This window comes from Macrosteles quadrilineatus, unplaced genomic scaffold, assembly GCF_028750875.1.
Source record: "Macrosteles quadrilineatus isolate MER2022 unplaced genomic scaffold, UCM_ALF_1.0 Scaffold_9__3_contigs__length_116548681, whole genome shotgun sequence".
NCBI classification, from domain to species: domain Eukaryota; kingdom Metazoa; phylum Arthropoda; class Insecta; order Hemiptera; family Cicadellidae; genus Macrosteles; species Macrosteles quadrilineatus.
In genome coordinates, this window is record NW_026542602.1 from 38283620 (window position 1) to 38310020 (window position 26401).

The 26401-nt window shown below is 35.8% G+C and overlaps 1 protein-coding gene across 6 annotated transcripts in view; it reads left to right on the plus strand.

Annotated features, from left to right (window-relative positions):
• Window positions 1-26401, plus strand: part of LOC129002040 (cyclin-dependent kinase 12-like) — a 43353-nt gene that overhangs the window by 1046 nt on the left and 15906 nt on the right. For 4 of the 6 annotated variants that reach the window (XM_054429548.1, XM_054429551.1, XM_054429553.1 and 1 more), the window contains exons 2-9: window positions 11893-12046; window positions 12928-13053; window positions 13742-13867; window positions 20056-20655; window positions 23534-23977; window positions 24807-24893; window positions 25474-25749; window positions 26197-26389. In XM_054429548.1, the coding sequence (XP_054285523.1) occupies window positions 11898-12046; window positions 12928-13053; window positions 13742-13867; window positions 20056-20655; window positions 23534-23977; window positions 24807-24893; window positions 25474-25749; window positions 26197-26389 (2001 nt within the window). In that variant the 5' untranslated portion in view covers window positions 11893-11897. Of the gene's footprint in view, window positions 1-4309; window positions 4412-11892; window positions 12047-12927; window positions 13054-13741; window positions 13868-20055; window positions 20656-23533; window positions 23978-24806; window positions 24894-25473; window positions 25750-26196; window positions 26390-26401 lie in introns of all 6 variants that reach the window. The other 2 variants (XM_054429549.1, XM_054429552.1) reach the window with 2 other exon arrangements.

The window sequence follows — 26401 nt, forward strand, 5'->3', positions numbered from 1 at the left end:
GTCGACTTAAGATAGGGTTTATTTTGCTGTAAAAAGGCCTAACTTAACCTGGGAGTAAGTTAAGTAGCTTACTCACATGCTGGATATTTAACGGGCTTCGGAAGTATTCACCGCCACCGTAACTCTCACACATCTTTCTAGGAACAACATAAATATTTTCTTGCACTTGCCTTTTTCCTAGTTAGTCTGGTTAAGCTCCTTCTCATAAAGGCCCGTGTACACGTAGCTAACTTAGTTTACTATAGCAGCTAATTTTCACTATTAGCACTAGCTGGGCACACTAGCGCAAAAATTTCCATCTACACGTAGCTAGTTATTAGCTCGCTACTTAGTCATGTAGGAAATGAAGTGTTTATTGGTCACGATTGTCATTCAGTTCTGCACAAAATGTCTTCTGTTCCCTTAAATGCAATGTGTTACAAATTTTAAGAATTAGCCTATTCTTATATATTATATTACTATATAAATTGGTATACACAAGTTGTGTGAACATGAAATTTAATAAAAAGAGACAAACTGTTTGGGGTCGTCGAAAACAAAGGATAAAAAACCGGTTTGAATTAGCCTAACTAAAAAAAAAGTACCTAAGTATGTGGTTACCGGTAGGCTATATAATTATTAAAATATTGGACATTTTTTAAAATTGTTTTTGAAATTTTGATTTTTATTTGGAAACTTTCCCATACCGGTAAGTCCTGTAAAATAACAGAAAATCGGATTTTCTCAAAAATGGCCAAAAGGATTTTCTTAGAAATTTGGTAGCCTATGCTATATAGACCTTTAATTATGAACAAAATTGTACAAATTCCATTACCGTAAACATTCTGGGGGTCTAAGGTTCAAAAGTTATTGTAGCTTGTTATTTTCCCCTAAAAACCATAACAAAACCAAAAAAAATATCTTACGTTTTAGAAAAGGGGGTTTTGATCCAAATAGTACCGGTAATGTTATGGTCCTGATAATTCCGAAGAAAATACTAGGCCTACAACACCCTGTTGCTGTATCAATTTCGGTTCAAATGTTAACTTTTGTGATTTTTAACTATAACATATCATATTACTCTCACTGATTATGATAATGGTTGTTGACAAGCTTATGGGAGAAAGTATGTGTCAGAATGCTGATGTAGTTTATTTTACAAACACTTTTAACGTCAGACAAACAACAACTGTACTGACACTGGTGTGTGGCTAGTGGCGAATGGTGATTAGCACTAGCAGAAGTGCAAACATCCCGCTAGTAGCGCGCTAATTCGCTGGCGCTAGTGGTCACATGACCACCCCTTTTACTCATTAGCGCTAATATTATCAAACATGTTCAAAACTACTAGCAGCGAGTAAAATGCTAGCGCGCTAGTAATTTTTGTCGCTAATAGATCGTTTACACAGAGCTAATTTATTAGCGCTAATCTATTATCAGCTAATATTAACCTCGTGTACACGGGGCTTATAGGACTGTTAAGTTTGACCGTGTGTGAGCGACAGAGTTATCTTAACTTAACTTAAATGTATGTTGCTGGTTTGTTTGACTGTGAGTGAGGGACCACGGAAGTCAAATCGTAGTTTTTAATGAACTTGATTTAAGTTAAGTTAGCTAATTTTTTTTAGGCCTACTTTTTTCGATTAGGCCACCTATGTTTAAGTTATTAGCCTAACGTAGTAGGCTATTTGAAAATATCATTTAAACTTGAATAGATACTAGGCCTAACTAGGTTATTTAACTTAATTCAATAAATAAGTTAGGCCCTAGTTTAAGTTTAATTTTTATTAAAAAAAAAAGTTCTGTTACCGTAGTTTAAGTTAAGTTATAATGTCCCTTAACAAATTTCGCTGCAAATCCAAAGAGAAAATTGTAGAGTGTGCAAAAATGAACTCTAACTTATTGAATGCACTAAATCATATTTCCTATTAAATTAATTATCATAATGATGTTCTTTGGTCCAGGATCACTTCTTGAACATTAAAATGGTATAAGATACCTGTTTCCGTCTGTGATCCCAAATTTGTAGTAATGAGCAACCGGTTTCGAGGTTATAACCTCATCATCAGGCTCTTATCACTCTTGCGAGTTTATAAAACTCGGCGACCTCAACGACCTGTTCAATGCTATTGTAAGTAATTAACTTAAATTATGATAGGTAACTTAATTTACCATTATCCAAGTTTTGCTTTTAATAGGCAGCTATAACTTAAAGCCCATTTTTTACATAGAAGTGTGCAGTAACGGCGGGGGTATTTTACTGAGTTGCTCAGAATCAATGAAACGTTTATGTTAAGCCTGGGGATTAGTGAATTAGAATTCTTAGTGAGTTATATCTGATTAGACATTTTGCTACATTTTATAGATCCCTTCGCTAAGGTGTGTTAGTGTGTGTGTGAGTCCTCCGGAAGTTTGTTTTTTGTGAGATGTGAGGTTTTAAGATAAGTTGCCAGATAAGATAATGTTAAAGAAAATTATTTTGCGTAGCAGTTTCAATGTTTAATAGGCAATAGGCAATAATGTGAACAATAGTATAAAAGACTATGCCCTGACTAACTGATAAAAACAATGATTTAAGTTTATGTAATTATTTGTTATTTTTAAATAATTAAAAAAAAAAATACTTGAAATTACCTAGGTAGGTATGTACAAAATCAGATTTGATGCAACAAAGAAAGTATTAATAAATTACCTTTTTGTTTTGTGTTGCCTTGAAGTTCTTGAAGTTTTCGATTCCTGATGCGCATTTTATATGATACGCGCACCGCAAGTGTAAATAGTGCGATGTGACAACTGGTACAGTGACTCTCGTGTACATAAACTTTGTATTTATTAGGATGTAAGCGTAGCATAGTGACCTCTGATGATGCTACAACCTGTGGCAAAATGCACATCAGGAATCGAAAACTTCTTGAAACTGGGTTATATTACAAAAAAAAGAAAGTATTGTCCCAAACAATCTAGTCTATTTCAGCTAATGGGACGGGGTATTAAAACTTACAATGTCAAAAAATTAATTTTTGTATATTGTAGAGCTGTTGTAAAATTAATGGTTACAGAGTAAATTAGAATAAAGTTAGGCTAACATTTAAACTTCTTAGTGGAGAACGGACAGAATGGATATTTTTCTTTTGTTATTATTTTGGAGAAAAGAAAACTTTTGTAGTTTGCTTTCTTAGGCTCGTCACACACTGCGTCCGGTCCGGTAAAATCGGATCCGGCATGCCGGATCAGGTGAATTCGAAAACCATTGATTCAAATGGAAGTCCCCACACTGCATCCCGTCCGGTGCTTCAGGTCCGGTCCGGTAAAATTATTTCGGTCGAGAAGCGATAGGCTTCCGGCAAGCTTCCGACGCCGGAGAGCTCGCGCATGTGCAGACGACTTCTACTGTTCTACTCACCTCGTGACAGTGACAGTGGGCACTTACAGTAGCAGCAGACGTGGTTTTGTGGTTATTGTTTACGCTGTACGACTTTTTACAAAATGTCATTGGAAGAGAAACTGACTGTGCAGGCGTACCTGAGCTATACAACCTAGGCCACAAGGACGTTTAAGCAAGAGCTACTGCAACTACGAAGATGTCTTTACTGTCACTGTCACTCATTGCTTTAGGGAAGTTTGGTTAAAAAAAACTACTGTATGTTGTTGGTTAAACACTTCTTCACTCACAACACCGCTGTCCTCGCATAGACTCAGACTGGTCGCCGGAACTGGAACGCCTGATGCAGTGTGTGGAGATTTGCCGGATCCGGTGAAAGACACCGGATCCAATTTTACCGGACCGGACGCAGTGTGTGACGAGCCTTATGGATGTATATTGAGCACTGTACGTTTTGTTGTTCTTTTTCTTGTTTTTTACAGTCTCCCAAGTGTTATTTATTTTCCTTGGTAGTTGTCCCCAGTGCATGTCGTCTTTAGACAAGGCATGAACTCAATAAGAAGTACTGTATGCTGAATGTTGTACTTATGTTAAGTCTAACAAGATTATTATTAAAAGAATACATTGTCTAACTACTTGAGTACGGTATTATTTTAAGTAGCCTACAAATAATTATTTGTGTTACAATCGACTATTGTTGAAAGCTCCCGACACGAACGTTATTTGTGTATATAGGCCTATAGTTATGATTTAGAAGGCATCAGATGTAATATCTATAAGTTTTCTTGGATTACACACTTCAGTCAAAAATGTTTTTAATAGTGCCTATTAGAAAGTATTTATAGCCTATTATGAAGTTATATTTGAAGTTTTTTTTGTTTTTATGCCTACTTTCATATCTATTGTTCTTATTCCAAAACCAAATTAATGTTACCACTTTTGTTTCAGTACCAGCTTTTTCTATTATTTTTTTGAAGACTTTACTTGGTGGAGGATTTGTCTTTTCCAAACTTCCTTTGAAATGGTGACAGATTGTATTGATAACTTAAGGTACTCATTGATCATTTAAACATTCATGGGCCTAGGCCTAGCTACTTTATATTCATAAAATGGGAAGTAGGCTAAAGATTTTAGACTAAGACAAGATTTTAACATTTAAGGCCATTCATAATCAGATTTAGTTAATTTTACAAGTTTGTTTATTTCAGTGTTAAGTTATATGTTTTGGGCTAAGTTAGTGCGATTTTGATGGGTCATGTTGATGTTGGTCGTAGTTTGTTTTCATGAGTTTCCCCAAATGTAGTAGCTTTTCTAAAATAAATACAAATGAGGGACCCTCACACAGTAGAACGTCAATAACTTGAACCTTGGTAAGTCAAAGACTTAAATATTTAACCTTAATAAGTCGAATGTTACTGTTTTGCGATCAATAATACTGAACTAATACTAATTATCTCTGATACTAATATAATACTAATTATCTCTGATATTATCTTGTTCACAAGCCTCAATAGCTCCCAAGTTTACTTTTTACAAAAAGTTTTATGTCATGTACTTTAATCAGCTATGCTTTAATTCTTGTTGAGACATGAAAATCCATCTTCTATGTATTATGCATTATTATGTATTATGGAAATTATGCAACTGCCCCAAACAACATAGCAATTAATCAAAACATCTTAGTGTCAGACGAGACAATACTCCTAAACGAACTACATCTCTATAATAGCACAAAACACATTGACATTAAAAACTCATACAACACTAAACTGAACTTAGTCCAAGGTGTGCCAGGATGTGGGAAAACAACTTTCCTACTCAACAACTATGCTACAGGGGACCTCATCCTGTTTCCTACAAGAGATGCGGCAATGGACTTCCGACAGAGATACAAAACCAACCACCCAGACCATAGCCAGGCAAAATGCAATGACACCTTCCGAACCGTGCATTCATTCATAATAAACTCCACCCAACATCTTAAGAGAGGAAACACCTATAACAGGCTCTTCATCGACGAAGCCCTAATGATGCATGCCGGAGAAATACTCTTTGCAGCCATTTTATCAACTGCTAAAGAAGTATTGCTTATTGGCGACATTAACCAAATACCATATATAAACAGAGCAGAGAACCTAGGAGTTAAATACCACAACATTACAGAAATAGCCACAACAACAAAAATACTAAACACCACATACAGATGCACAAAGAGCACCACAGCCATCCTCTCAAAATTCTACAGCCAAGGAATGCAAACCACCAACCAGACGGAGAAAGAACTGGCGACACAGCAGTATCAGGGACTAGAAAGCCTGAACCTCACTCTCAACAAAAATAAATACAAATGCTTGGTCTTCAAACAAGCTGAGAAAAGAGAACTAAACAAGCTAGGTTTCAACGCATCTACGATACATGAATTTCAAGGACGGCAAGCAGAAAACATAGCTGTCATACGAACATCTGCTAAAAGAGAAGAAATTTATGAATCGCAGCACCACTGCATCGTTGCTATCTCAAGGCACACACACTCATTCCTTTACATAACACCCAGCAGTAATGATAAACTAGGCCGTTGGATACAACAAGCAAACTTGCTTAGCTCCCAGGAACTTTCCAAATACCACATCAACATTGAGAAAATCGCAGAACCACCCCTCCCAAAGTATAAAAACACACTACAAACTAACAAAAACCAAAGTTGCACACAAGAACCCCTAAACACTCCCACCTCCCAACATCATTTTTTAGAAGAACACCCTCATCCCAGAGAAAAGCACAAAAACCAGCTCAAAGATGTAACACATCCCCTCCGACACTCCGTACAGTAAAATTCCAAACACCTAATAGCCAACAAGGACTTAAAATTCTACACCAAAACATAAATTGGTTATCTAAAAAAACTGATAGACTAGCACACTTCCTCCAAGATGAAGACCCAGACCTGATCATAATAACAGAGCACGGCGTAGCACAACAAAACTTGCAAAACACGTGGGTAGAAAATTACTCACTTATTGGAGGCTTCTCAAGGAAATCCCATGTCAAAGGAGGAGTGGTCGCTTATGTAAGAAGTGGCTGGGAAAAGCATGTATCACTCATATGCACAAGTAGCGAGGAAACAGAACTAATTTGCGAAACTGTGCTCTTTGAACTGAAGCTAAACAGGAATCCACTGCTGGTCCTCGGAGTATACAGGCCACCAAGTGCAAACCTAGACCAAGCCATCGATATACTCTCTGAACAACTGGAAACAGTGCTCACTACGGATAAGCAAATATTAATAATGGGAGACATCAATGTAAACAACCTAGTTGATGACAATGAAAACGGAAAAATTGAAGAACTCCTAACCTCCTTCAATATCTCAAGACTGAGGCTACCTCCCACTCGAATTACAAGTGACTCAGAAACATCAATAGACTGGATATGCTCAAACATTGATAATCAACAAATAGAAACCTCAGTTATAACATCAGGACTATCTGACCATACCGCACAAATCGCAAAAATCATCACTAGAAAACCGATCATCAACAACATCAAAGAAAATAAACGAATCTTCAACAGAACAACAATAGATAACTTTAAGACACAGCTACAAGAACAAGACTGGGAAACTATAATACAAACTCATGACGTAGATGAAGCCTACAACAATTTCAGCAACATCATCCAGACAACACTAAACCACGCCTGCCCTCTTAAAACTTCAAGAGTTAAACAACATAAAAGGAGACAGTGTTGGAATCAAGAATCGGCTAGACTTAAAAATGAATATATAAAGGCCTTAGAAAAGGAGCAAACAACCGGACTTATGGAAGACAAAGCCAGAACAACTATTAAAAAAAGGGAGTACGACCAGCATTTGAAAATGCTTCGGAAAGAAAACAACACAGCTCACATAAACCAGGCTGAAAACAAGTCCAAAGCACTGTGGCAAACAATAAACCGAGAAAGGGAAGCGAGATCAAATACTGAAAACCAAATCCATCTTCAAGTCAACAATAAAACAATAGACGACCCAATAGAAGTTTCAAACTGTTTTAATGATTTTTTCTCATCAATAGCCGACCGAACACTCCAAAATAACAATAACTCTAGAACCAATGCCTTAACAGACCACTTACCAGCAACACATCACACACTCCAGTTCAGACGGGTCACACAAGAAGAAGTGCAAAAGGCCATTCAATCTCTAAAGATGAAAAATTCATCCGGAACTGATGAGGTATCAGCTAAACTTCTAAAAAACTGTAAAAATGAAATAGTAATACCCCTGACAGACCTCATAAATAAATCACTCTCACAAGGAAAATTCCCAGATAAATTAAAAATAGCTAAAGTCTACCCAAAATACAAAAATGGACCAACGATAGAAAGAAACAGCTACAGGCCAATCTCCCTAATATCAACATTTTCAAAAATAATCGAAAAGATAGTACTAGCCCAACTCCTACACCATCTTCAAGAACACAACCTTCTCAATAGTCAACAGCATGGATTTATCAAAGGCAGATCGACAGCCACAGTCTTAATACAACTGACGGAGCACATACTAGACCAACTAGAAGAAGGCAGCACTTCAACAAGCCTCTTCCTAGATTTTAGTAAAGCTTTCGACTGCCTAAACCACGAACTTCTTCTACTCAAGCTGGAAACACTAGGCGTGAGAGGAAGAGCAGCAGAATGGTTTAAAAGCTACATTAGTAACCGGAAACAGCTTGTGGAAATAGCCTACATAAAGAACAACACTAAGTATAAGGCCCAATCCAAAGCTGTAGACGTGCAAAGAGGAGTACCCCAAGGATCAGTACTTGGCCCAGTCCTTTTCCTCCTTCTCACGAATGACCTACCTAGTTGGATTGGGGAAGATGGACACACCACCATGTACGCAGATGACACGGTTCTCACATTTGCGGACAAAACAATGGAAAATCTGGAAGAGAAAACCAACACACAACTCCAGAGAACAAAGCAATACTGTACCTCCAACGACCTAGTTCTAAACGAAAGCAAAACCGTTCAAATGACTTTCACCACCAAACGCAACAACACAGACATTACAATACCGGGACTACAAACACAAAACACCACAAAATACCTAGGCATCATAATTGACTCCAAGCTATCATGGAAACCCCACATAGACCAGCTCTGCAAAAAGCTAAGTTCAAGTCTCTACGTTATACGTAGGATCAAGCAAGCTTGCAGCCCAGAAGTAGCCAAAATTGCATATTTTGCTCTATTCGAGTCCCACCTCAGATATGGCATTGCGACTTGGGGTGGAACATCAAAAGGCAACCTGGAAAGAGTACTCCTAAAGCAAAAAAGAGCAATTAGATGCCTTGCCGACCTGAACTACAGAGACAGTTGCCGAGAAGCCTTCAAGAACCTTAAAATTCTCACATCAATTTCACTCTACATAAGAGAAGTCATTATCCACACCACTAAAACAGCCCAGCCAAGACACAGAGACATACACCAGCACAACACACGACATGCCGCCAATTTTTCCCTCCCACAACACCATCTGAGTCTGTACGAGAAGAAACCATCCTACAAAGGTGCTCTGTACTTTAACAACCTACCAGAGCACCTCAAGAGAGAACAACCCAATCTGCTCAAGAAGCACCTGACAACATGGCTTATGGACCGGCCGTTCTACTCTGAGGATGAATTCTTAAACAATAAGCTACCATGAAAAAAAGAAGAAAAAAATTCTAATTGTAATTGCAAATTACTGTAATAGTTTACGTACATACTGTACATTTTATGTACCTGACGCATGAATGTTCTCTAGGAATATTTCAATAAAGATTTTGTCTATTGTCTATTGTCTATTAGTTTCGGTTATTGAGATTATTTTAAGCGTGTCTGACATCATATTGTCAGCTACGTGGAAATGTATAACATTGACAGCCGATGGGAAAAAATTTAAGTACCCTAGTTAAATTGTTCATAACGGTTTTATTGTTACGGTTTAAGGAGAAAAGAAGGATACACTAACTCACCTGAATTAAGAGTCCCAGGAGGTTAATAGAACACATAAAAGTTACAGTACACATTAAACTGATATTTCGCCCCTTTCAGGCGCTTCTTCAGAATTCCTTTAAAAAACTTATAGGCCTCTAACGATTTTTAAAATAGTTGAAATTGTTAGGGTACATGGAATTCTGCCTAACCTCTTATTGTCAATTTTTTAAACCGTGAATGTGGATAGGAGGGATTTAAAAACGATGAGTTTACAGATGTGGACATTAAAAAACACGGCCAATTTCATAGGTGTTGACAGCACCATTTCAGAGTTCATGGCACTCTATTTATTGTCGCCAGCTCCAGCAAAATGGTTTTAGCCGGGACAGTGTATTCTGACATTCAACCTCCAGCGATTTTTCCGGCAAGTGTGTCCCTGGCCAAATTTGGATCATACCTGTAAATCAACAACTAATTCTTTATTACAATAACATTAAAAATTCAAGTAATGTTGGCGATGTTTTTTTAAATGTACTAATTCCTTAGACTAAATTAAAATGTATCCTTAAAAAGGTTGTTTCTAAAAAAGCATGCTCTAAAATTGTTGTGATAATATTTTTTGCATGACCAGCTACTAACTTTAAAAATTGTCTATAGGTAACATAGATCTATGTTACCTGTCTATGTGGGTATATCTATGTTTTAGAAATAAAACTGTCCACCGCACGCCAAGCAAGTCCTAATAAAGTAGTCTCTTTCAATAAAATAAATTATTCCAATCTCTTTAATTGTCTCTTTTATATATTTATCAGTTTAATATTGTTTGATATTAAAACTGTTGGACTTGCATGTTGAAATTCTAGGATAAGTAATTCTTGGATAACAATGCATCGGCATAATTATTTTATATTGCTTTTAGCTAAACTGGTTTATAAGTCTTTTGCAAAGATATATATTCCAAATTTTGTTTGTTACCATTTGTGATAAAAAAGACATCAAGTTACATAATAAACTGTTTTTAAGATTTAAATGACTTTTAATTTCATGTTTATGTTATATATCTATATTTTATTATTCTTTGTGTGGATCGAGAACCCTTATGTTTGTTTTCATATCTACAGTCAAGATAATTTTTTTCTACATGACAAATTAATAGCTGTGACATTGTCTTGCTAATGACAACTAAGTATTTATTTTTTTTAGCACCATACAACAATGCAAACCTATTTCGTTTTTAAATGAAAAATCTGTTTAGCCTACTTAGTATCAATTTAATGAAGTTTTAAAAAAAATCTGAATTAAATAGATTTGGATAGTATATGTCTTTTTATCTAACATTTTCAAGTTTGTAGGTATCTTAGGCCTCTTTGCATTTGAGACATTTTATCCTTGAATAGACCCAAAAAAACTTAACTTAAAAGTGTTTGACTAAAATTTATGTAGGCCTAGATGCTTTTGTATGAGGCTATGTAAAGTGATTGATAAATTTTGTTTTCATATTTTCATGCATGAAATATAGGCCTACGCCTATTTATTAAATTAGCCTTAACCTAAATATTTTATGAATTATTCTTTGTTACCATGATAAGAGATGCTTTGTTCAAACTGGAAGAAGTATTTATGACCCCTTATACTTTTCCACTTAAAGATGCAGAAGTATAGCATTACAACTGCAATTTGTGCATTTCAGAAGAAATTTGAAAAATATGAGTTATGCCTAATGGGTTGTTTTGTCCAATAAAACCTCAAACAAATTTGTCTCGTTTGCTTAGTATTGATACAACTACTGTACTCTAATAAGTACAAAGTTTTAATTTGAGATAAATTCTTTTGGGCCTGAATAAATCCTTAGGAATTTGAAAGCTCCGAATCCTTAGGTATTATCTTTTTTGGAAACAAATTCAATGATCCTTGTACATGTTTGTGTAATGGTATGTACCGTATGCTTTTAGTTAATAACTTTAGTACTGTACTCTAATAAGTACAAAGTTTTGATTTGAGATAAACCCTTTTGGGCCTGAATAAATCCTTAGAAATTTGAAAGCTTCAAATCCTTAGGTATTATCTTTTTTGGAAAGAAATTCAATGATTCTCGCACATGTTTGTGTAACAGTATATACCGTATGCTTTTAGTTAGTAACTTAAGGACTTGTATACATGTGTTGTTTGACTGTGTTGATACCAACCTTAAAGTTTTTTTTTCAGATTATAATATTTTCATCCAATCAAAGACAAAACAAATGTAGTGTACAGATTTACCTATACTTACAACTTGTACAACAAGCTATGGATGACGTGCCCTAACCCAGAGTCTGCCATTTGCTTCAATAATCGGTAGCATTTCAAAAGTGGTACCAAATATTGCTGTTTTGCTTTTTAAGGTTAAATTTAAAATCTTAAAAAAATGTTGTACAACCTCAGCCTATTGGGTCTGATGATGATGGAGTTTCCAATTGAAATCGATCACCACTTTTTATGTATTTACCGTCTTCTTGAGACGGTGTTATTAGACATACTTTCATGTACTTTCATTGTCTATGTGTTGTGTTTCTTAGGTGTAATGCCCAGTGGACAAGATGGAGCTCAAAATGGAACAGAATGTCAGTCATTTCATACATCTGTGGACTGTGAAGTGGACAGCCCTGAGTCAGGGGAGATAGATGGAGCCAGTATGGATTCCATTGTAAACTCTTACAAACATTCTCACAGGTCAGTTGTCATACAAGTTTCTAAATTATATTGGCCTCTGTATTATCAGGATTGACAAGTATTAAACCTTTTTTGCTGCTGACGGAATGATCCATTGTAGTATAAATCAACCACAGCTGTTTCTTGCTGCAGAAAAGGAGGAATATTTCCAGCGCAGAATATTCCAGCGCTAGTAAAAGTCCCTTGGGTTTAAGTGAGAAGCTTAAAAAATAAAAATAACACGGGGCACAATGAATAAGTACATTGTTCTTTTGCCCTACAAATTGCATCGATGAAATTCAAAACCCAGGACAGCAATCAGTGTGTTAAGCCAATTGGTAAACCGGATATTTTACGTGAATTTAGCTGGGAACAGTCAGTGGATTGTATGTGAATTTTTGTATGTGACTGGAAAATTTTGAATTGATGCCAATACCTGTTGTCCATTAATATAGGCCCTAATTAACAATGTTCTCTTTAAACATCGTCAAGTGTAGTAAGAAAATTGCTATTGAGGGACATCATCTCAACTTATTATGATGATCATGTTGTATACGAACCCAACAATGTTGCTGTGATGTGAGGGAGCTAATCATAAAATCTGTCATGACTGCTAGAGATGAATGTAGGGGTAAAGATAAGAGTTAGTATTTTTCACACAGTTTTATGTTTTTGTTTAAACACAGCAGATTTTACCTAGAATATTCCTTTTACTTAATCCTCATATCTTGCTGGACACTGTTATTTTATATATGTGCAGGAACTTCCTTAAGTGTATGTGTGTTCCCTTCGGATTCCTTAGCTTAGGACAGTTGTAGGTAAGATGTAGCCTCACCTAATCAGTCATTTGAAACTAGAATAGAAACTAGAACATGTCATAAAATGCATCCTATTCCTTTCAGAAATTCCGAAAGCAAATCCAGGAAATCTCGCAAGAAGAGACATTCACACGCAGCTGAAAGTGGAGAAGACGACGATTCAGTTGCAATAACATCAGTGAAGCCTCTTGTTGAATATTCTGACGTTAGGTAAGCTCTTGAGTAGTACTTTACTTTGTTGTTGACCGTAATTTTGTACCAAGTTAAAAAAATTCTGTAGTATGTCTGATTATTTACAACTCATTTGTTCAATGCTCTTGTGAAATAGTGCGAGCAATTCTGGCTTAGGCTTAACATTATTGTGACCTCAATGACTATCAATTATGTAGGACTAAATAAGCTGTGGATGCTTACAGGTAAACTCTGGATTTTTTTTTTACAATGTTGAGCACAGAACAATAATTCATGTAACCCTGCCAGCTAACCTAAGCAGGCCTACACAATGGATGCAACAAGTGGGGTCTAGGAATAATTGAGGAACATTTTATACCCACACAAAATAATATAGGCCTAGTGATAATTACACTCTGAAATTTAAAAATTCTTGTGAACACACCTTGTGAAACATACTTCTGCTTCTCAAGTCCATGGTTTCTGCTTAAGCGTATAAATTTCTGGTAACATTACATTAGCCTTCTTTCATATTTATTTACCAGCGTATGCTATACCAAAGTTCTTGTTTGTCCAATTTTGAAAATAAATACAGTTTTGATCCAACACCAGAAGTATTTGTTTTATATAATTGCTTTTGACGTTTGATAGCACTGGTTTTTTTAACTCCAGTTTTCAAATGATGCTGCTAAGTTTGTTATTAACTATTTTGTTGGTAAAATTACAGTTCCGAGGAACTATCAAGTCCAGAGGCTGGAGAGATCCAGAGTGAAGAAAGTGTTTTGGACCAAAGCGACGACGATTCCTCCATGTCTCGCCGACAGAATCATCACAGTCGGCGGAAAGAAGAAAGGTCAGACTCACTTGTCTTAATTCTTATCATTCATAACAATTAGGCATACCTAGAGCAGGTCAATGGGACTATCTTGAAGAAACCCACAGTGAAAGACTTATCATGATAAGGATTTTTTTCTCAAGATAACATTTCTTAAATGATTGAATTATTTTTCTTCATACTTGCCTTCCTTCTTATTCAATTTCATCAAATTGAATAAATTTGTTTTTAATCCTATATAGGTAGTTAAGGGTGGTTATCTGTCTGACATTGAATTATGATTTTGAATAAAAATCTAATACCGTTGATTTTCCTGTTGTTCTAACAAGCCCTTAGCTTGTTATATAACAATAGCAATATGCTTAGAGCTGTTGCTGTAAAAGCAATATTGTAGGAGCAAATTCTCTTAAAAAATGATGTAAAATATATATATATATATTAGGGATGGACGAGATTGGATTTTTAGTTCGAGACGAGACGAGACGAGATTTTTTATTTCTCATAAAATTTCGAGACGAGATTTCCCTTCTCATACATAACGAGAAATGCGCGTTCGACATTTTAACCTGATTTTGTAGCATTGTTAAATACCTACCGATTTGATGACAGATGACTGGTAAAATACAAAAAATGCAATAATAGGCAAGAATATTTCAAATCTTTTATTAAAAACATCATTAAAAACAGCAGTATAAAATATAAATGTTAATTAGGCCTACCTTATTAAAAATAACTAATACGCATAGGAAACATGGTGATATCAGTTAGGATATAGTTTGACTTTGAAAAATACAAAATAGGCTATATCAATTTAAAACATCAGTTTTATTAGTTAAGTATAAAACTACAATAGTAAAACTTTGAAAAATACAAAACATATCAGTCCAAAGATCAGTCTTAATAGTAAAGTATCAAGTAACATTATTTTCAGTCTTGTGTAATTTTTGAGAATTATTTGATTTTGGAGTGACTGGTTTTGGCTATGTTTACAGTAGACCTAGTAATACATAACACACACTGCTTACACTTTACAAAACTTCTCATCCTTTGGTTATGTCAAAACAACAAATCATAAAATAAAATTGTAAATGGAGGTCATAGCCATAATAGGACATGGCATAGACAAAATTATCAATAAAACCAATAAACAAACATAATAAATAATAGGATAGGACATAACATAGACAAAATTATCAATAAAACCAAAAAACGAAACGTAAACAATCCTGTTAAACAACAATATAAAATAAACAAAAATAGCCTACCACAAATAATTTCCTATTAAATGACTATGACAAGGTTCACAATCACAGATATGTTATTTTTTATCAATCAATCATCATATCATCATATAATAAAAAATAATATGATTTTAATAAACACAAATGACAATTAGATAAAAACAAACAAGCCTAGCCTATAACATGTACACTGTTAGCCTCAGCCTCAAGAACTCATTGGACTATTGTCAAGTAAAACAATAAATAACATCAACCACTTGTCAAATTATTAAATTCTCAAGAATTAATAGTATTACAATTCTATGAAATACACAAGTAGATTAACTTGAGAATTTTAAACACCAGTATGAGAATTTGAAAGACCCAACTCTACGCAATACATAAATAAGGACAAAGTCAAAATTTAAATTGATTATGGTAGATACCTTAAATAATAAAACAATAAAACAATACATAAAACTCAGTCAAGGGAGACTTACATATCTCTGAATCCAAACAGCCTTAAAGAGATCAAAAAACTATATTTATAACATTTACTGGTATAGCTTAATTCAAGTAGGCCCTACTCCCCCTGTTCATACATTAATTTAGAGTTTTGGTGCAAAAACACCAGTTCTTCAATATGTTCTATTGTTAGCCTTTGCCTTAATGGAGTGACTACATTTCCTGCAGAGGAAAATGTTCGTTCACTTGCAACTTCAGTCCCAGGGATACCAAGGTACTTACGAACTACAACTTTCATTAGAGGAAATCTACTTTCATTTTTCCTCCACCAAGCACAGGGATCTTCAGATGGCAGAATAGTTGGCTCACCAAAGTACACCTTCAGCTCTTCATCTACTAGCTGATCTAGCTTGGTGCTACCGGCTGCTGGTTCTTGGGCCTTCTTCGCTTCAGCCTTCATGATGAAAACGGACCACAGTGAATGTGACTTAACTTCTTCTTTTCCTAAAAAGAAGATATAGGACTAAGTACTGTAATATAAAGTGTAATGTCATGAATAAAAAAATTAAAATGTAATTAGGCCTAGTCTACATTAATAGTTCCTTCTTTTAATCCCATGCTAACAAAACATCATTCTCTATTGTTCAACTGTTATGTCTGTTGTTCTGTATTTTTGTCAATTGAATAATAAATGTTAAGCTTTACAAGACTATTTATTTTATCTTGTTAGTTGTTAGTTGATAAGGGATAACCTTAATCACATGAACGAGAAATTTTCCTTATTTAGGTGGACATTTTTATGTGGTTTTATTGAATGTTAGCTTGATAAAAGTTTACATCATCTCAGCTTCAATTTTATATATTCAAATGAACCTTTTAAGTATTGTACTGAACTGCAGAAACTTGTTGTTTTAAAACATAATTTGAGTATTTAACTAACCTTACAACTGCAAAAATCAAAACCAAACATAATCTTACATTAAAAATATTTTTGTACTAACTTTGGCTTTTGTCTTCTTCAACTGGAAGTTGTCCTTTGGATGCCATTATTTGTTTCTTAAACTCTGATAAGTATAGTGACCTTTCATGTGGTTCCAACGCAATGTCTTTGAATCTTGGGTCAACAAGCATAGCATTGATGTACGGGTCGATTTTCATATTTCTAGGAAATCTGGACAGTAAACTTTGCAGTAAATGCCTTGAAAACATTTTCCCTACACCAGTGTCATCTTCAATAATGGCTTTCAATTTCTGCTCAATACAGTATAGTATGGGAATTACCATTGAGGCTGTAGGCATAATTGAAGAGCACATTTCAACTGTGGCTTGGTAAAGGGGCTGGAGGATTTTGACATAAGCTTCTACAAATCGCCATTCTGAAACAGTCAAGTTATCGATTTTGCCTGAAGAAGCTAAGTCTCTCGCTATTGGTTCCTTATTTTCTAGTAGTCTGGAGAGCATTAGGTATTCAGAGTTCCATCTGGTTTCTACATCTTGAATGAGTTTGAGAGGTTCTTTTCCCATCTCATTTTGGAGGGTATGGAGACGCTCAGTGGCCGTTGAGCTATGCCTGTAATGGCCAACAATTTTGCGTGCCTTGGTTACCAGTTCACTCATACCTGATGTGCCTTTCTTGGCATCTACCAAAACAAGTTGAAGGGTGTGGGCAAAACATCTAAGGGCAGTAAGCTGCTTGCACATGTTAACTCCCGATGTTATGTTTTTGCCGTTGTCTGTGACAGCATAAATGGGTATTGCCACATCATTTAGGTCCCAATATTCAAGTGATTCATTAGTTTTCTGGGCAATATGTTCACCAGTATGTTCCCCTTGAAAACCATAACATCCTAAGCAGTAGTTTTTTATAGTGAAATTCTCATCCATGAAGTGTGTTGTTAGTGCCATAAAGGATTCATTTGAGAGGGATGTCCACATATCTATGGTTATTGTAATTGAGGCTAAAATGGATTTCTGTTTACTTATGGAGTTACGGATAACATCCTTTACTCCTTGGAATAGTCCAGGAATGATATTCCTACTGAATGTCTTGCTAGAAGGAACTTTGTACAATGGTTGTGCAATTCTAAGCACATTTCTAAGACCCTGTTCTTCCACTAGGCTGTACGGGTGTAGACTAGAAGCCATCCACTTCCCGATTTCCATTGTTAGGGCTTTAGCCCTAGGATTATCTTTATTCCACTGATTTAAGTCAGTCAATTTTCTTTGTGTTACGGGAGGTATAGGCTTAGCTAGGCCTGTTTGTATTTTTTTTTGAAACTTTTTTGCTTCATTTTCTTTTTGGTTCTTTTTAAATATCAAATATTTAGCATAATGCTTATTTTCAAGATGCCTATGCATACCTGTGGTGTTACCAAAACTGGTCTTTATCTTCGATTGGCAATGCAGGCATTTTGCAATTTCACTTGCACTACTGCCAGATGAAGTCGCTGTTGCCGACATTTTCACAAAGTGCTCCCAAATAGGAGCACTGGTCTTTTTGCCGACTGCTGTTTCCTCACTACTTGACGTTGTAGCAGTTTCTTCAGGCTCCATTTCGACATTCACGTTAAACAATGCAGGTGGAAAATGGAACTAAGTAAAATTAAACAAGGTAATATTGAATAAATTAAATCAAACTAGGCCTATTTCACTTGTTCGGAGCACAACATTACTTCTTTGTTTGTAAACAACACTACGTCAGCTGATCGTCTCCGTCTGTCGTCTGTTGACGCCGATTAGAGTAACGAAAGTTTTTAGTCTGATGTGCAAAGGCAAAGAGAAAGAAATCAAACTTTGTAACATGTAACTTGTCGTTTACAGGATCGCGACGGCAATTGGTTATTAAATTGAATTATTGTAATACATAGAACAAAAGTAGACTTCTCATCCCATTGTCAATTTGAAGCTCATTTTTCATGTGTAGTTCATGTCCGGTGACACTTGGCGCTGCTGTCGACGAAATTTTGTTTCTATTGTTATAGGGATAATTTCATGATTTTTGCTTTACTATTTGGTTATATAACTAGGAGATGAGTTATTGGTTGTGATTAGATTGTTTTATTCGGTTATACAAGGTTATAAATTACTGAAATAACAAGAATTGTAAACAAAACACGACCTCTACAGTGCACCGAACACGCACGACAGAACTAACAATGAATAGGCTTGAGTACGTTTTGGGAGTATGTTTTATCTATGGTTTTATCTATGATAAAACACAATCCCTTTGACTATTGAGTTAAAGATTTCTCGTAATTATGGAACAGCTGAAGACACTTTTATTGTTAGTTCTGTTTTGTTCATTGTAGAGGTCGTGTTTTGTTAACAATTTGTTTGTTGTTGTTTTAGTGTCTGAGCGTTGTCGTTTGACCTAATAGAACGATATAGCCTAATGATAAACAATAGACTAGTTCTCCTCATCTAGAGTTATTAACCAAATCAAACATAAAGCACAAATCATGAAATTAACATTAATTTAAACAAATTTCGTTTACACTAGCAATCAGTGCCATCAGGCATGAAATAGACACGAAAAACGAACTTCAAAATTTACAATGGGATGAGATGGTAAGTTAATACATCGCATAATATAGTTCAACCATCGATAAAACATACTTTTGACCTTTAATTGAACCTTAAAAAATCCTTTCTCAATCAAAGTTTTATTGTTTTTACCATTCATGGATAGCTTGTGACTAATAATTGGCTTTAAGCTATGTTTGATAACGTAATTTCGGCACAGGTCATATTGATATTAGATAAGGAAACTTGTTGTTTTGGTTGTAATTTACTTTTAAAAAGTGTTATAAACATATTTATTTAGGGAATAAACAAACATCTTATTCCTAATGCATTTAAGTTGGTACTCACCTCGACCTTTATAGTTCTATGTCGTCATTGTCGTCCGGGGTCCAAGTCGTCTGTAGGCCTACTTGTACTTGTAGCAAGTGGCAGTTCTGGATGTTGAAATACGTCTCCACTCTCCAAATGAAGTTTGGCCGTTTATAATGTTAAATTAAATGTGTAGTTTTGTGGAGGAATAGGGGAAATAAAACACTTTACTTCAACATTATTTATTTCAGTATTCAATTGCTAATAATGTAGGCCTAGCGGCGATTCCTAGGTTATTATTATGCACCGGTCATTTCCCGTCTCGAACGTTTTCCCGTCTCGAAAATTTCTCGGTCAAAAAAAAAATCTCGTCTCGTAGAACGAGATTTAAAATTTCCCGAAAATTTCTCGAAATTTCGAGACCCGTCCATCCCTAATATATATATATATATACATGCCTATAGGCCTAGCATAAAGCTCAGATAAACTATGGTTTTTAAACACTAAGTAAAAAGAGCATAAATTTTTTCATGGAACAAGTTAATCAATAAAATACTACTGTTAGTTATAAATTTCTGTAGAATTAGTTTGATTATGATCACATATTATTTTATTGTAGAATTATGTTACTGAGTTTTTTTTTCTCACACCAATTATGTTTTAATTTATATGATTTGTTGAATGTTCTAGGTATAAATCAGAGAAGTCTTCTTACCAAGGATCTCCAGGTTCCAAGGAAGCCTCGGGCCTTTCTCCTGCCCGACAGAAAGAGAAGAAAGAAAAGCGCAAGAAACACAGCACGGACAAATCGCCCAAACTAATAAAACAAAGTAGTGGTTCTCAAGATGAAATACCAGTCAGAGATAAAGAGAAAAAACATAAAGACAAAAAACACAAAAAGACCGAAAAGAAGTCCAAACATAGTCCCTCAAGTTTGAAAAAGAAAAAGAAGAAATCTAAACATGCCTCCAAAAGCAGTAGTTTGGAAAAGAGTGCTTCCAGAGACATAAGCTTGTCGCCATCGGACGTCATAGGTAGACCGAGCCCAAACAGAACGTTTTTAGGAGGATCAAACAATTTTTCCAAGAACGACTGGGAAGAAGAGGAAGAGCTTCCGAGGAGGAACAATGGATCGAGTGTTGAAAATGAAGGAGAACGAAGGATCACACCGCCAATGTTACAGAGAGTCGCGGCGGTCAGCTCCCCTCACACACCACCTCTTCCACCAAAGGCCTACGAGAACTCCAAACTAGACAAGAGGTATAAACCTCAGACCAGCCCAAGCGGCAGGTGGGTCTGATAACATCATATACGTATCTATAGAATTCTAGGTTTTTCTTTCTATACATCTTTGACATGTACCATCAGATAGGCAAAATACTACATATTAGAAATTTTCCATTGTGTTTGCTCTGTTATGAGTCTATAGTCGTATGGAACTTGGAACATCAACATTGTAGTCTTTTGTGTACTGATAATTAATTTGTTTATTAAATTTGTATAGATTTTACATAGTAACCTTTAACAGTCAGTGTAAATGTTAAATAATGATTCTCATTGGTACTCTTCCACATCACTTCTGGTAAAAACATGGTGATGAAAGCTGGTTTTTAAAAAAATTATTTTCATTCATACTCATGTGGATTCTACAACAAATCATTAACATCACCACTAAACACAACAATTATATAATTTAATACCCCCGCCGCAGAAAACCTGCAGACTAAGCGAATTTCCATTTGACTGATTGGATTTACACTGAAATGTCTACTTAAAAATATAACATTTATTCTTGATTTAAATAGAATTAGTTTAACTAGAATTAGTTTAACAAGTACTTAGGTTTGCTGCATTAGGGAGGGTAAAACTGTTTTTTTTGTAAAATGTGAATAGTTAGTAAGAAATAAAAACATTTTCCAAATTTGATCAAAATATGTTCACAAACAAGCAAACTACAACAGTTTACTTATTCTCCATATGAATAACATGGGAATTTTAAATTTACAATTTTTTGGAATTTTCTCCGTAACCATTAGGCGCATAATAACGCTTCAATATACTAAATTATTTGTTTTTTTGAGCTCTACAAAATGGTTTGGAAAGAAATTGCTAAATTTTATGTTTTTTGGGTCAAAAATGGGAAAAACCAATGTTTACCCCATAAAACCCCCCGTAAACCCCCGTTCCCATGGTCCGATCATGCTGGATCGCGAACTCGTTCAAATAGACGTACGTTTACACGTTTGTACCAAATTTCATCAAAATCGGATCATTTTTGCTCGAGTTATCGTGCTGACGGACACATATATATATATATATATAAATATATAAATATATATATATATAAATGAATTTGAACGGATGGTGTTTTTGGTCTCTAGGGACCTCAAAACGAAAAAAAAAATCGGTCCCGCGTCCAGGTCTTACCATGAGTAGGCCTACTACGGTAATAGCTTATTCCCTATATGGGAAATTCGCTAATATTAATATATGACTTAAGGATTAGTGTAATAGCAGACTTATCTGGTTGGGAAATAGTCCACTGTGGCACAATAGTTATTTGTATAACTAGTGGTGAAAGTGGCACTTTGCTGCACACGAGAGCAATGTTTACGCACGAGCCGCAGGCGAGTGCGGAATGATCTCGAGTGCAGCAAAGGCCTTTTTCACTCGTGTTACACATTATATTTTTCCTACAGTCACTATAAAGCATATAAATAATTAGTCTTTCAAACACTATACAACACGTTTTTAGGTTCAGCTGGCAACACAAATGGTGTCCTAGAGAAAGTAGTACCCGCGGTCCGTATCACTCCGCTATTTTTCCTAGGCAAGAAATGTGCTCCGCATTTTGAGAATATAGTTCCGTATGTTTTTGTAATTTGAAGTGGTTTCCACGCCTAAAAAAAATGCTTTAAAGGTATTTTCTTGTTTATTAAGATCGTAGGAATGTTTTAAAAACGTTTAAAAGAAAAGTCCAGAAGGTTCAGAAATACCGAAACTATAAACACGAAATGACAGGTTAAATCGTAGTTATAATAGTCAATCAGCTGCTCATAGTATTATTATCTTTAAGTGTTGCCAACCTATTTCTAAGCGTACACGGATTACGTGGATAATAGAACCACGCTGTTTTGTGTGGTTTCGTTGGAATCCTGATGTGCGGCAAAGTATAAACCGTACGACAAAGTATAAACCGTACGGCAAAGTATAAATATGCAGCAATTAGCAGCTTTCTGTACTATAAACAGTACAAGGTTCGGAAGCCAACTTTGTCGGGTGACTGTAGGAAAAAAACATTACGGTACCGGTAACCCTTTTTACTATATACAAAATTGTAATACTGTACTGTAACCGACAATATTATATTAACCAAGCTGGGTTTGAGGAAGAGCTAGGTGTTGAAGCGAAAAAGAGGGGCGGCTGGTGGTGAATTTTGGGTTTCTGCTGTTTGGTGGGAAGGGGCTTGGCTAATTATTAAATTTCTATGTTGCAATTGGAAGAACGCTGGGGATCAGAGGACGAAGATGTTTTACCCATATGACCAGAAAGCTAGCCTAAGCTTTGATTTACTCTAATAGAACTAATTTACTTAAACTATCCTTCCAACAACTTTAAGCCTAGAAAATGGTTATTGATTGTTAAGGTAACTGAGTAAGATAATTTGATTGGACTGTTAAATTGGAAATGTCAATAAATATTCTTCTGAGGAAACGTATTCGTTTTTCATGTTGAAATAGGTCGAGGAGTTTGCTAACTTAGTCTGACATTTCTATTATGCTACACTTATTACTAAGAATTAGGCTTGGAGATGGTAGAAATTTAATGCAGTGATCTTGACATTCCGGGAAGAAGTAGGATGAGAATTTGAAAAGGAGGTGGGGGAAGTGTTCTTTCGCTCGCGGTGGGCTGACAAACTGGACATACAGCCCGACATTAGCAAACAGCTGACACTATATAAAAATAGCGTGCCGCTATGCGTCACAGTGTCTTCAGTTCCAAAGGTGGCCAAACGTTTTTTGTGTTGTGCCAGAGTGGACTTTTCTTATTCAGTCTGTTATCCTAACAAAACAACTTAGAATATAATCCATTGTGTTCTATATTACATCCTTAATCCCACACTATTACTTTTTACACGCTAAAACTTATTTCATTTGTATGTTTTAAGATCACCAAGTTTGGAAGAAGGTGAGGAACAAATCGGGTCTCACAGTATGTCTCGCAGCAGAAGAGCAGATAGTCTAGAAGAGGGAGAAGAAAGAGGACGAACAAGAAGCAGAACAAGAAGGGAGAGTTTGGAAGAAGGGGAGGAAAGAGGGGATGACAGGCCTAGATCCAAACATCGACTGGAAGATGGCGAAGAAAGGAGGTCTAGCAGGAGTAGGCACCGTGCGGGAAGTGTAGTTGTAGAGGGGGAAACGGACGATAGGAGGAGACACAAGAGCAAACACAGACCAGAGAGCTTGGAGGATGGTGAGGAAAGGAGACAAAGGAGTAAACACACAGCAGAAAGCTATGAAGAAGAGGAGAGGAGACCTATAAGGAGAAGATCTCCAAGCGTAGAGGAACTGAGGATAAGAAGACGATCAATCAGTCCCCCACCATTCCGCAGGTTAGTTGATACAACAGATGGATTTTTGAAAATCATGTCTATCACTTCTTAATCAATTAGATTCGATGACACATTATAATAGAATATATTTGACAGTAAGGCCAATTGACTTGTGCTGCTGTAGCGTTTTACTTACTTACTCATGTGGCCACTCAAATCCAAGAAGATTTTTGGCCTCACCAACAATGTGCCTCCATCCTTCTCTTTCATCTGCGTCGTCCATCTCAATCCAGTGTTCGTCTTCCTTCTGGCTTTCCTCTCCACATTCTCTTATACAGTTCTCTTCTTCTCTTCTTTTAACAAGCCCAAGCCATCTGATTCTCCTACCTCAAATTATAGCTACAATATCAGATCTTCTATAAAGTTTTATAACTCTTTATTTTTAAAGGCTGTAGCGTTTTGAGTGTTTGAAATTAACGTCTAACATTATAGCGCTTGGGCTCTTGATAATGGGATTTTTTAAATTAATGTCCTACTTAATGTTTGTATCCATATACAGTTGTTGTTTTGGTTCCAAGTTTGAAGTCTTCCTGGAAGCTGTTCAGGATCCTGGCCATCTGCTGATCTGTTCACGCCTAGACCAGTCTTGCACATTAGATGATATTTTACAAGCGAATGACAAAGCCTTATCGGTAGCTAATTTTTGGAAAAGCAAAGTCTGATTTCCGGACACGGAAAGTAAGTAGGTTCCAAGTTTTGTGTACTAAAGCTAATTTGGACTCTATCTACCAGGTAAGCTTGCTGCCTATCCCTGTACATAATACTCCTTAAGTAGTTACTAAGGATTTGTGATCAGGTTTTTAAAATGAAACAAATATATTCTGTCCAGGTCTCCTAGTATTGATGAGAGGGAGGAGAGGCTAAGGATTATGCATCGAGAGCAGTTGGAATATGAAGAAGAACAGGAGAGAATGAGGTAGGCTTTGTAATGAACACTGACTTCAATTCTTATGTCTATTTGGACCATCTTTAGTTTTTTGTTGTTGTTATTGTTTTATCATTTTCATTCACAGAGTGTCATAGTTTAAAATTATATTTCCACCCTTACATTTTGTTAGTGATTGTTGATGTGATATAAAATAACCCATAGCTAAAAATTTCATTTTTTTTTTTTTTTTACTACTTATGTTAAAAAGTTAGGGTATTGTACCGTAAAAAGTAATCAGACCATTCTGTTTGTAGCTCAATTCAACTACAATACATTCATCATTGACATGTAAATAGACTTTCTATTTCTATCGATAGTAATTAAGTTAGGAGGGATCCAATGGTGAAATAGGTTAGAAATTAAGGAAGCGCCAATTGGCTGATTGGGATTATTATGTACAACGATTTCAGCTAGCAGAACTATATATATATATATACCAGGTAAGCTAGCTGATCCCTATCCTTGTACATAATAATCCTTGATACATACCGTACTGTATTTTCTATTAAATAAAAGATCTTTTAAAACAGTTAGCCTCACTGATTTTAAGTGTTGAACTTGGCCATAGGTATGAGCGGGGTACGATGCGGCGCATATATCGAGGAGACAGTATGGAAGACTTAGTACGGCTACCCCGACGTAGGAGGACGCCGTCGATGGAGCGAGACGAGCGAGTACGCTGGGAGGAGTCACCAGTCCGCACAGTGATACGAAGGAGTGTGTCTCCACCTCACCGCAAACGCAGGAAGGCCGAGAGAGAGCGACGTCGCGACAGCCATAGAAGAAAGGAGCACAAGGCACGCAAAGATAGGAAGCGGAGGTCTCGATCTCGCTCCCCACTCAGGTGAGGGTTGTAAAAAATCATTAACATAGCATTTGGCAATATTGTGTTTTTTTTACTTGTTAGTATAACATTTTTACACAAAAAAAAATTAATTGGTCATTAATTGATTCTCCAAGGAAGAAGTAATGGATGAATATAACTAATTTACTTAAGAAAAGAATTTCAGGCAATTGACAATAACAAACAAAAATAGTCCTAGCAAAAATCCTTAAAAATTTAGGTCCTTGTTGTCTATTTTACATCCCAAACCTCATACTTTTGAAAATGATACAGGACAGTAAATTATTAAAAGACCTCTTTTCACATGATGATTTTCTGTTCAGCAATACAAATTTGAGATGATTAAATTCTTGAATATTATTCTCATTAATAATATTATTCTTAATAAGATATTTTCTTACCCTAAGCCTTGTCAAAAATTTTTAATTTCTTGTTGTATTGACCAAGGTCTCGGCACTCGCTGTCTCGTAGTCCTGTCAGGGCCAGGAGAAAGGTGAGCAGGTCGCCAGCGCCAGCTCCGGCCAGACACTACAGCAGGTCTCCCAGCTACCCCCGTGACTACCGGGCTAAGAGACCTCGCTCTCGCTCAAAGTCAAAGTCACCAACGTCTATGCGGCGTGTACGTGAGATCTCCGCTAAGGTATTCATTGAG